Source organism: Castor canadensis, chromosome 1 (genome assembly GCF_047511655.1).
Source record: "Castor canadensis chromosome 1, mCasCan1.hap1v2, whole genome shotgun sequence".
Classification (NCBI taxonomy): domain Eukaryota; kingdom Metazoa; phylum Chordata; class Mammalia; order Rodentia; family Castoridae; genus Castor; species Castor canadensis.
Window position 1 is genome coordinate 130,798,625 of NC_133386.1, and position 12,304 is coordinate 130,810,928.

Sequence of the window (12,304 nt, forward strand, 5' to 3'; positions counted from 1 at the left end):
GCATTGCTAACGGTAGGGCACATGCTAGGCAAACACTCTGTCACTGAGTTCCAGTCCCAGCCCTTTTCCTTTTCGTCCATATTTTTTGTTTGTTTGTTTTTTGGCAGCACTGGGGTTTGAACTCAGGGCCTCACACTTTCTGGGCAGGTGCTCTGCCACTTGAGCCACTCCACCAGCCCTCCACGTTTTCTTGTCTTGAGGATTAACTGATAATAATATATATATATGGAGGTTTGGCATTAAAGACCCTACAGATTAATTCATCTTATTAAAAAGAAAACAAGATTTATGAAAGTTATTATCCATCTGAAGTGTTGTACGATTAAACTCTGCTTAGTAACTTTACATTTTGTTAGTTTTTGTAGTTAACACTTCCACTAAATGAACCTAAATTTTATACTTATTTTTCCATTTTTTAATAGAAAGTGATTTTAGCGATGATTTTAGTGATGATTTTGTAGAAACTCGGCGAAGGAGGTCAAGGAGGAATCAGAAAAGACAAATTAACTACAAAGAAGATTCAGAAAGTGATGGTTCCCAGAAGAGTATACGACGTGGCAAAGAAATTAGGCGAGTTCACAAGCGCAGACTTTCCAGCTCAGAAAGTGAAGGTAAGGCATAGCTTTCCTATCTGAGAAAGTATGGTTGGGCAGAAATAGGCACTATAATGTAAATTTAGGATTGTGATTATGTACAGTTTTTTAAAACACCTACAAGCAGCAGTATCTTTAAGATAAATCCCATTATTTTTTCCTAATTACTGATTTTATAGTTTAAATAAATGATAAGATGCTGATTTTTAAGAATTCTGGGCACACTCACATCTATAATCCTAGTCACTTGGGAGGTAGAGATTAGGAGGATCATAGTTGAAGCCACTCCAGGCAAAAAGTTTGGGAGACTCCATCTCAACCAATAAAAGCTGGGTGTGGTGGCACATACCTAAGATATGAGCTTGTGATACCATTTAGCCTTTGTAGTTAATCTAGAGCTCTTCCAAAGTTCATTTTAAATGACCCTAACCCGCTCCTTCCCACCTTTCTTTCATACATTTAATTCATTATTGTTTGATTTGTTCTGAAAGTTGTTGGCTTTTATAGATTAAGCATGAAATAAATTGAGTATAAGCCAGGGAAATGGTTTGGAGGGGGGATGTTTAAATGCAGGAGGGTTAAAGAATAGAAGTAAACATTATATTGAGTGCTTATTTATATGCACATGTCATAAAGACAGACAAATTCATTCATTTAGTCATTAAATATGAATATTCAACTAGGCCCTATTCTAAGAACTGGCAATTTAACAGAGAACAAAATAACCCTCATGCAATTCTTACTTTTAGTTGGAGGTGCATGAACAATGAACAAGATAAATATGTAGAATATAAGACATATTTGATGGAGATTTGTGCTGTGAAGACAAAGGAGAAAAGGAGGTGGTAAGAGTAGTTAGAATTTCAGATTGGGTACTACAGAAAGTCATTACTAAGATGACACTATCTAAAGGCTGGGAGTGGAGCTCAGTGGTAGAGCACTTGCTTAGCATGCTTGAGACTCTGGGTTTGATATCTGCCACCATCACACACACTCACATACACACACATACAGAAACAGAATTTAAGTGAAGACATGAAAGAAATGGCAAGTATGATTCATGAAGTTAACTTAAAAGAAGAGTGATACTGACAGAACAAGAGATGTGAAGGCCTTGAGCCAAGTTAGTGCCTGACATGTTGGGGGAACAGAAAAGAATCCATGGTTGTTGGAACCAAGTGAGGGCTTCTAAGTAGAGTATGAGATGAAGCATAGAGAACAGTGGGTGCCAGATCATACAGAACAACAGTCAATAAACTACAGCCCACTTATTTGCATGAATAAGCTTTTTGTCAATCAGGTTTTATTGGAAGATGGTTATCTCCATTTGTTTACATACTGCTGAGTCGTTCTGATAGAGACCCATATGGGGCCTGTCCTTTACAGAAAAATACTGTTAACCTTGGATGAAAAGCAAGGCTGTCCTCTTGAATCTGCAGTCTACAGTAATGGGCATATTCTGTATCCATGCTGATCAATTTGGTAAGCACTAGCCTTACATGACTATTCAGCACTTGAAATGTGGCTAGTGTGATAATGAAACTGAATTTTTGTGACTAGTGTCACCGTATTGGATAACCACAGAATAGGCCAATGTATATAGACTGGATCTTATTCTGTGTGAGATGGGAAGAAATTGGAAGATTTTGAGCAGGGAAGTGGGGTATGAGCTGCGTTCAATTTTAATTTTCTATGGTAGCTATGTTATAAATATGTGAAGGGTGCAAGGGGCAATAACTTGGAGACCAGTTAGGAGTTACTGATATAGTCCAGGTGAGAAAGGGTGATGGGTGAAAACTTGTCAAGGTATGGATAGGTTTAGAAGACAAGCACAAAGGATTTACTGCTGGGTTAGAATCAAGGAGCAATTTTTAAGAATAGAATGGCCAAAAACTAAAATGATAAAGACCATAATGCTGTAGGTTTAAGGGGAAAGTTTAAGAGGTTTTTTTTTTCATGTTAGGTTTACCAGCAGATAATCTGTATGTTAAACCATGAGACTAGGTGAGATCATCCATGAGTTAAATATAGACAAAGAAGAGAAAACATTCACAGACTACCAAGGGAATTTGATAAAATGAGATGAGAGTTAAACAGACGAACAGAGGGGTGCCCAGTTTTAATCCTTCCTTATCAGTATGTTTACATGATTCCCTAATTATAGGACTAGTGGGAAGGAGTTTTCCAGTTTGTGACCAGTCTATCTTCATTTAATTCAAGGATCATCCAACTTCCCCATGAAATCTATTATTTCCTAAAATCATAGGTAAAGTATACAATGAATCACACTGGGCATTGGTACGGAACTGAAAGAGAAAGGAAAACAGGCCAGTTATTGAAGGGAAATAAATATATATACACAGGTGTGAAAGCAGGCCACTGGATGCATATGGGAGAAGAGTACTTGAATCTGTTTTAGTTAATTGCCAATAAATGTGCTGTTTGTTCTAGAGAGCTATATGTCCAAGAACTCTGAAGATGAGGAGCTAGCTAAAGAAACAAAGCGGTCAGCTCGAAAGCGAGGCCGAAGCACTGATGAGTATTCAGAAGCAGATGAGGAGGAGGAAGAGGAAGGCAAACCATCTCGAAAACGGCTACACCGGATTGAGACGGATGAGGAGAGTTGTGACAATACTCATGGAGGTGTGGGTCAGCCTGCCCATGACAGCCAGCCCAGGGTCCTGCCCTCAGAGCAAGAGAGCGCCAAGAAGCCCTACCGGATAGAAAGTGACGAGGACGACTTTGAAAATGTAGGCAAAGTGGGGAGCCCATTGGACTATAGCTTAGTGGACTTGCCTTCCACCAATGGACAGAGTCCAGGCAAAGCCATTGAGAACTTGATTGGCAAGTCAACAGAGAAGGCCCAGACCCCCAAGGACAGCAGCACAGCTAGTGCAAGCCTAGCCCCCAATGGGACAAGTGGAGGGCAGGAGGCAGGAGCACCAGAAGAGGAGGAAGATGAGCTTTTGAGAGTGACTGATCTTGTTGATTATGTCTGTAACAGTGAACAGTTATAAAACTTTTTTTTTTCCATTTTTGTGCTAATTTATTCCACGGTAGCTCTCACACCAGCGGGCCAGTTATTAAAAGCTGTTTAATTTTTCCTAGAAAACTCCACTACAGAATGACTTTTTAGAAGAAAAATTTCAACAAACCCTGAAGTCTTTCTGTGAAGTGACCAGTTTTGAACTTTGAAGATAAATAATTGCTGTAAATTCCTTTTGATTTTCTTTTTCCAAGTTCATGGTCCTTGGTAATTTCATTCATGGAAAAAAAATCTTATTATAATAACAACAAAGATTTGTATATTTTTGACTTTATATTTCCTGAGCTCTCCTGACTTTGTGAAAAGAGTGGATAAGAATGCATTCCAAATCTATGAGGGCCCAAAACAGAATTTAGAGGGTGGGAGAAAGCACTTGTGCTTTAGCTTTTTCATATTAAATATATATTATATTTAAACATTCATGGCATAGATGATGATTAACAGACTGTTTAAAAATCCAAGTCTGTACTGTTGCAGTTTGAGAATTGTAGATAACATCATACATAAGTCATTTAGTAATAGCCTTCGTGAAGTCAACTTGTTTTCTATTGGAGTTACCACACTTTAAATAAAGAAGAGACCATGAAAGTACCATCATAAAAATACTTAAGCCTAAGTTTCTGTTATAGCGGAGTTTCTTGTCTGAAAAAAACAAAATCATCTGAAAAAGGTTTGTACAGTAAAAAGTATAATGAAGCTTTGACAACCAGATTGTGCTAGTAACAAATATTTTAAAATAGCTTTATGCAGTGGTAATAAGGTGGCCTCTAATTTACTATGTCTGGTGGAGAGTTAGTGAAATGAGTGTGATCTTTGATAAAACCCAGGTGGACTATAAACTCTGCTGGCAGTGTAACTCTTTGTCTTCTGGCCACTTGATGTTTAAATATCTGAAATGTCATTTTGAGAAAAATAACATCTCTATGTAACATACAGGAAGAGATGCTAAGTTGACAATGGTATTTTAGCACATTTGAAGACTGGGAAGGGATTTTCAGGTGAATTTTAACTGGTCTATTCTTGCCCTTAGTATCTACTTCAAATTGAAGTCTACAAACAAAGCAGTTCCTTTGGGAGGTTTTTAGTTTTGAGTTTTAGTGTGTATGTCTGTGTGTGTACGTGTGTGTGTGTGTGTGTGTGTGTGTGTGTGTGTGTCTGCGTGTCTGCGTGTCTGCGTGTCTGCCTGGATATATTAGCAGGGTTTGAATGTAGTTTTGGCCTTTGGCCCTTAGACTTCTATTAAAATTTCATTAATAGTCACACAACCCATATAGAGTTGAATGAGAAGCGCCAATATACTTAATAAGCATGACATTCATTTTAAACATCTCAACACTTAAAGATAATCCCTTTGTTTCAAGAAAAGACGGTTTACATAACTAAGTACCGTAATTGACACTAAAATATGAGCTTCATCTTAATTTCTGTTACGGCTGTAAAATTTCAGGCCAAGCCATAACATTGTACAGAGCGTAGCCCTTGTGAGTAAACCTTGTCTGTCATATGCTGAAGCCTTCAACTGTTAGTTCTGTGGGTGCTTCTGCCCTAGGATTTGGGGTTTCTGTTTCAGTGTTGTGTCTGTTGCCGGCAATGGACACATCGTATCTGCTGCTGGCCCAAGGAACTTCATTTTTCTTTCCAAATTAAGCCATTATATGTGCTAGTCTGTGTATAGTAACTCACTTCTTTTTTATTATTAAAAAGCTGACATTAGACTTGCATTATAAATACCTCTCTAGAAACTTTACTCTCCTACTTTTTCTTCCTTAACAGGTATAGCCCTTAAATCTTCTGGTCTTGAATGTCTTATAGCTGTTATTTTTCAGTTGTTGGTTTGTTTCACTTTAGTTCTATACTATCTGCCCACTAATATTTTTGCTTTGATTCTAGCAATGTATATGTATCTGTATAAAAAATAAAATAATGATAGCAGCCTAAAAATAGGATGCAACAAGAGCATATGGTTCCAAGCCAGTTGTGATTTTTATTTTGAAACAATGTTCTACTGGAAGGGAGGGAAGGGCTTACATTTACAGGCAGTAAAGTAGAGTGAAAAAGCAGCAACATTGACTTACGAGGCCACTGTCTAGCTAGTTTTATTTCATTTATTTGAAAGTCAATTTAAAATTTTAACCTTTGTAACTATCTAAAACAGGCAGGTAAAAGGATTCCTACTTGTGAAAGGTAAGTGATTCAGATATATAGGTGGTGTATCCTGCCCTTTGCTGTTTCAGTCCTGCAGCCATATAAAGCCACTATAATGTTAGACTTTCCCTGTCTCTCTCTACCTCTGGACATACTAGCTCCTGTTTCTGCCTATTAAAGTTCTACTCAGTCAAGCAGGCATTACTAGTATTAGATGGGTAGATAATTGAGTTGGTTTTGGGGGTTTGTTTGCTTGTTCCAGTACTCGGGATTGAACCCAGGGCCATAGTGCATGCTAGGCAAACACTCTTACCACAGGGCTACACACCCAGCTGCTAAATGGGTTATTTAACAGGATGCTACCATAAAATAAGTTATTTTTACCCTTCCACCGTAGGAAGTCCAAGGTAATTTTTATAGTAAAGAATGAGTATTCCATTCAGCAAGTATCACACTGACATGGGTTACAAAACCACTCGTGCTGCCTGATACTTACCAAGCTTGAATAAGTGTGTGTCAATTTGATACTGAGTGTCTCCCTTCTAACCCTAGATTTTGATTCAACCAATTAACTATGCTTCATCTACCAAGAATGTAATCCAGGCAGCTAATAGATACAAATTCTTATTGTATAGATAGACCGACTATAACTGATAACATTTTGAACAGTTCTGCAGGGGTTTTTTTGTTTCTGGTATTTGGTTTTCGATCCATGGTGGGAATTGAGCCCAAGGCCTTGTTTAATGCTAGGCAAGTGCTCTACCACTGAGCTAAGTCCTAGCCGTGCTTCATGTTTAGTTTCAATCCCTCAGAGTCTTACTATCTCTCAGAAATACGTACTCTGAAGATGTTCTGAAGTTTTTTTAAAAATTAGAAAAAATCAATGTTTTATATCCTAAGACGCCAACCAATACAATCATTAGGAATCAGAAAACATAAAGGAAAGCAGTAATTCATATATGTTCTATCATCTTGGATCCTTGTTAAAGAACTAACTATGGATTTAGATTCACAATAGAATGGAGCCCTTTTATTCTTTGAGCTGTTTTTTTTTTTTGTTTTTTGAAATACAAGTTGGGCTCCCAATATCAAACTCTAGTCTGAAGCAAATGTAATAAAGGGAGATACAGTTTAGTATTCAGAATATTTAGTTTGCAACTTGTATAAAGGTTTGAAAACTAGCCATATTTTCACAATGTAGCAACTTTGCATTTAAATATATGAAAAGGACTCAAGACTGGTTTTGTACATGTGTGCTGATGAAAGTGTTTCATGTAAAACATTTTTGGTTTTTTAGCACATTAGTGCAAAGTGATGGCAAAGATATTTTCAAGGATATACATAATATATTGAGGTTGGCTTTCTTTGACATCGTTTTTCAATTGGTATAGATTCAGGTAAAAGAGGAGTTTCATTTAGAATAAATTCATGTCTGCTGTTAATATATTTAAAAAAAAGTGATCTGCCAAAGAATGAAGAACTTTGAATGCTAATGAAGTTGTTGAATAAAAGATTTTTAAACAAATTAAATAATAATATACATGATCCAGTTTTCACTTTGTGGTTGTCAGAACCCATCTTACACATTTAAGAAATGCATATGTATTAAGAAAAATGTGGACAATTACTTGTTTAAATTGAGAGTTCAAATGAGAAAATGTTAGTTATTTTTTAGTGGGATTGATGGAATTTCCTTTGTCATAAGGAATGCCTGTTTAGCTTCTGTTTGTGGGCAAAGAGATGTTAACTATTCCCTAAAAGTTTGTTCTACTGTAAGATGGTAAAGAACCTGGTGAATCTACAATTTCATAGTCAGAAAAAGTTGTGGATGCCATTCTTTACCAGCATATTAGAATGGGTCCATAGTTCAAGGTGTTGCCTCGCAGCTTTAGAACAAGTACCCAGAGACCCAGGTCTTTTTTTTTTTTAATGGAGTGCACACACACATACACCACCAGACACTTTAGATAAGTATTGGAATAATGAATCCATCATTGATCTATAAAAAGAAAAGGCAAATAATGGCTTTACAACTGACAAAATTACAAACATCATTTAATTGTAGAAAATCTAGAGAAAAAGTTTCTCTTCTTGGTTTGACATTCTCAAAATGTATACATGTTTTCCAAGAAGCAGAGACTGCCAAGACTTTATCTTCTGTAATCAACCTAGTCCTCATCTGCTTAATATCCATTATTAAACTCCTAGAATATAATCCATTCCTACTTTATTCACCATCCCCAGTGTGTACTTGTAAACCCACCTTGGAAGTGGCAAGCTAATAGCTAATTTTTGTTTTCATTGTTTTTCACACCCAAATCCTGAAAGACCAGGCCTTTTTCTGTCAATGTATTTAAACGAGTTTTTTGTTGTTAATTTTCACTTACTGATTTTTTTTCAAAATATTTCACTCTGACTTATTTATTATTTAACATTTTTGAGTGCCAAGAATTGCTAACTATATAACAAATTAAAGATATCATTCCCCAGTAAACATAAGCCAAAACATAGTAAGCTTGGTATGTAACTACTTTAGATTGTACCCTCAACACTTTTACCCATACAAACCCTCTCAAGTTGAGTAGTGTCCTGTTGAATGTTTTTTTTTTCCACTCATTTTGATCATATAAACTCATTTACTTCATTTCACTCTTATGCCACTTTGCTTCTGGGAGATGCTATAAACCCACTTCTGGCACATTGTAGTGGTTTCAGTTATTGTAGGTGTTATTTTTTATTTTAATAATTTTAAGACAGCTTTCCTATATATAAGTTGTAGGAGAAGATATAACAATTAGATGAGTATGAATTTATTAGACTTTAGAAATTTTGAAGGAGAAAAAAAATTTTTGAAATAACTACTTTTGTGCCAAACCAGTACAAACTAGAAAATGTGCTAAGGACTGAATAATCTGCCTTGTTCTTTTTGCCACTGGATGATGTAAGTTGAGAATGGAATTTTTAGCCCCAACTATATATTTTCTTGACTTTCATCAGTTTCTAAAGGAGTCTAATTTAAGTGTTGGAGGTTTTGTTTGGTCTGTATTTATTGAGTTCTGGTCATAGACCAGGATCCTGCATGTCATGCTTATGGACAGCCAGAATACAGTCATTGGGGATCTTCTGAATCGTTTAACTTATTTTGTATGTTGCAAAAAAAAAAAGTTTATTTTGCTTGAAAGTCACATTTTTTATAACTGTACAGCTTTTAAGGGATGGGAGGTGGGAAAATACCCTAAAATAGGATGTAGATTTCTACAACTGTGTTTATGCTAGAACATCTGCAGGTGCATTATGTAATTAAACCTACAATTGTTTAAAAATTTGTGCCATGGTCTTTTTCATTCTCTTGCCCCTTAGCAGAGTTGATGCATATCAATACTGCTATATGGACAAGCCTTGAAACTAGATTAAAACCTGTCTCCAAAGCTTTAAGATCGTTGCATGAAAATTATACCTACATACATGTGAATACATATGTATACACACAGATCTAGTCTATATTAGTGTAAATGGGTTTCCAGGATCAGAACAGCTATAATAGCCCAAATTTGCAGTTAACAGCATATTCTCTCCATGCATGATTTTCGTGATGACTAATAGAGTATTCTCAATGTTGGCCTGGTGTTTTGTTCTCTTATCAAAGTAGCTTCTTGATTATAGTATCTGAGTAGTAGCTTGCCCAAAACTGCTGTGAGGTTATCTGTGCACTTTAAGAGGGATGATAAGCTAAAAACAAAAAAAAAAAAAGGGGGGGGGGTTGTCCTGTGTTGAGGTGGGGATGGGAAAGGGCTTGTTTTCTATGTGTAAAAGAAAGACAAACTAGAATTGCTCAGTTTGGTTATTCAGTAGACTTAATTCCACAGGAATACCTGCTGAAACATGGCAGGAAAGACTCAAATTTCAGTTGCCCCTTATTTGATAGGTATTTTTGAAACCTTGTAGAACTGCTGATTCTAGCAGTCTTGCATGGCACATTTGACCATATTATGTTGCCACCTTTTGTTTAATGCCATGCTTTTCTGCCATCTGATTTTCCTGTACTAATTTCTCACCTTTGTAGCACAAGTGTATTCTTATAAAGAATTAAAATAATCTAAATGTGTCATAATTTCTAAGCAACCTTCATCTCTTGCCAGGAAGTCAGTTTCTTTGCTATCTTCACCATTCACAAGCTTGGAGACCATGAATTTCCCTGTGAAAAATACAAGTTCCAGATTTGTAATACAAGTTCCAGAATTGTAAATTGTCAGTTAGAATTTCACTTTAATTTTTAAAGTAATAACTGGGATCCAGAAAGCATTTGATCAAAGCACCTCTTGGACATTCAGATGTACTTACATGAAATGCTTTATTTTTCCTATGCATAAAAAAGTTATTGCTGGAATAGGTTCTCAGAATATTTTGTTTCTAAATGTGAGCTAATGCAGAAGTTCCAAGATAAGCATAAAACTAACTCTTAAGGCAAACTTAGTCAATAGAATCTGGAGTGCTCTCTATCACATAATACACAACATGTGTAAGGGAGGTGGGACGAGATCTGAAAGCCAGAAACATGATTCTGATAACACAAAGTAAATTTAGTGTATAAAAAGCATGGGAATTCCTGATAGCTTAAAGCTTCAGGAGTTAACTGCAGTGTATGAACACCTAGTGTGTTAGCACTGCAGTGAGTAGTTTATAATATTTCTGTGACAACCAAAATATGTTGTGGCTAATGCCAATATTTTTGTTAATGAAATGTTCAGTGTCTCACTACAGTCTGATCACAACTTAGTGTAACGAACCAGGCCTAAAGCCATTTTACAGGTACTGGCCTAATTGTGTAACTTTTCCTTTCAAAATGTTTTATTATATTACTTCTGTCATCTCTTTTACTTAATATATGTCAACTGTCATAATAAAAAATTGAAATAATTTGATGTACTTAGCATGATGTGTTTGCAAACTTAGTTTACTTTAGATACCATGACATATTGCTGAGTTTTCTGTAGCAGGTTCGTGAAGGTTCAAATATTTTTATCACCTAGGAATAGACTATTCTTTCACTATATAGAAAGTAAATTTGCTCAGTATGTAACCCAGGCTGGCCTCAAACTCACAATCCTCTTTGCCTCTGCCTCCCAAGTGCTGGGATTATCACGGGTTTCAACTCATAATTTTTATTTGATAGCCTTTCCTCAGTCTTGGAATACAAAAATCAATTCAAACAGAACTCCATCTTTTTACCAATAAGCTAGCAGTTTTTCCAATTCTAGTTGGAAATACTATTTAGATTAAAATATCAGAACTTCACTTAATGGAGTGAAAAATTGGTCTATGCTGGCAAGAAAATGGCTAGTTACAATGTTTCTTGATAATTTAGTTGAAGTTTTCACTCTAAAAGAATCAGTCAAGGGGAGGAGCCAGGCACTGGTGGCTCTCACCTGTAATCCTAGCTACCTTGAGAGGCTAAAATCCAGAAGATTTCGGTTCCAGGCCAGTCAGCACAAAAATTTCACAAGACTCCATCTTAACCAACAGTTGGGTACAGTGGTGTGTGCCTGTTATCCCAGCTACACACGAGGCTGAGAATCGGGAGGTTCGCTGTCCAAGACCAGCCACAGCAGAAAGTCCATGAGACCCCAACTCAATGGAAAAAGGTGGGAATTGTGGTACATGCCTGGCATCCCAAGTACAGTAAGAAACCTAAAATAGGATGTTCCGGTTCTGCCTGGGCAAAAAGCAAGACCCTATCTCAAAAATTTAACCAGAGAAAAAGCTGTGGCTGAAATAGTAGAACACCTGCCTAACAAGCATGAAGCCCTGAATAGAAACTCCACTACTGCCAAAAAAAGAAAAGAAAAGAAAAAAGAGGTAGACCACTGTAATTCCAACACTCAAGAGACTGAGGCAGGAAGACTGCCAGTTGAAGGCCAGCCTGGGCTATAGGAAGGAAAGCAAGAAGGGAGGGAGGGAGGAAGAGAAAGACAAAACAAAAGGAAAGAAGGAAATGAAAATGACATGTTATGTTGGAAGCCAAAGATGACTGTGCTGTGGCAGCCTCAAGAGAGTTCAAAGGATTCTTTTCTGGACCAAGAGCAGAACTAGAACATTGTTGTCAACCTACATCTCTTAGGCTAAGAGACCACAGGATGAACAAGGCTTCTTTTCTTTCAAAAACTAAATCCTGGTGTACAAAATGTTGATCATTTAGTGGAAGTAGACTTACTAAAAATAATGAAAATATTCTAATGAAATTGAATGATAAGGTGAATGCTTAATGCTATTTTGATTCTTCAATGACTGGGCTCTTTGAGGTCATAAAAGTCAAGTCTAAGTGAAAATCAAAGACAACACTCTAAGAGGATGTGACTTGGTACATGCAGTATTTATTTAGCACATATCCCAAAGAAAAAGTTAGCAGGGAAACTAGGAGTTCACAGTTCAGCAAACCCATCTTATTTGTGGATTTTCTTTTTACATGTGGTTTTGACCAAGTGTGGTCAAAAAAAGTAAAATCAGAACAAGTTTCAAAAAT

At 36.5% G+C, this 12,304-nt stretch overlaps 1 protein-coding gene across 3 annotated transcripts in view; it reads left to right on the forward strand.

Annotated features, from left to right (window-relative positions):
• Nucleotides 1-10,701, forward strand: part of Rsf1 (remodeling and spacing factor 1) — a 154,981-nt gene extending 144,280 nt beyond the window's left edge. For all 3 annotated transcript variants that reach the window (XM_074082385.1, XM_074082380.1, XM_074082391.1), the window contains 2 exons: nt 423-611; nt 3,045-10,701. In XM_074082385.1, coding sequence (XP_073938486.1) covers nt 423-611; nt 3,045-3,610 — 755 coding nt within the window. In that variant the 3' untranslated portion in view covers nt 3,611-10,701. The remainder of the gene's footprint in view (nt 1-422; nt 612-3,044) is intronic.
• Nucleotides 10,702-12,304: the final 1,603 nt, after the last annotated feature.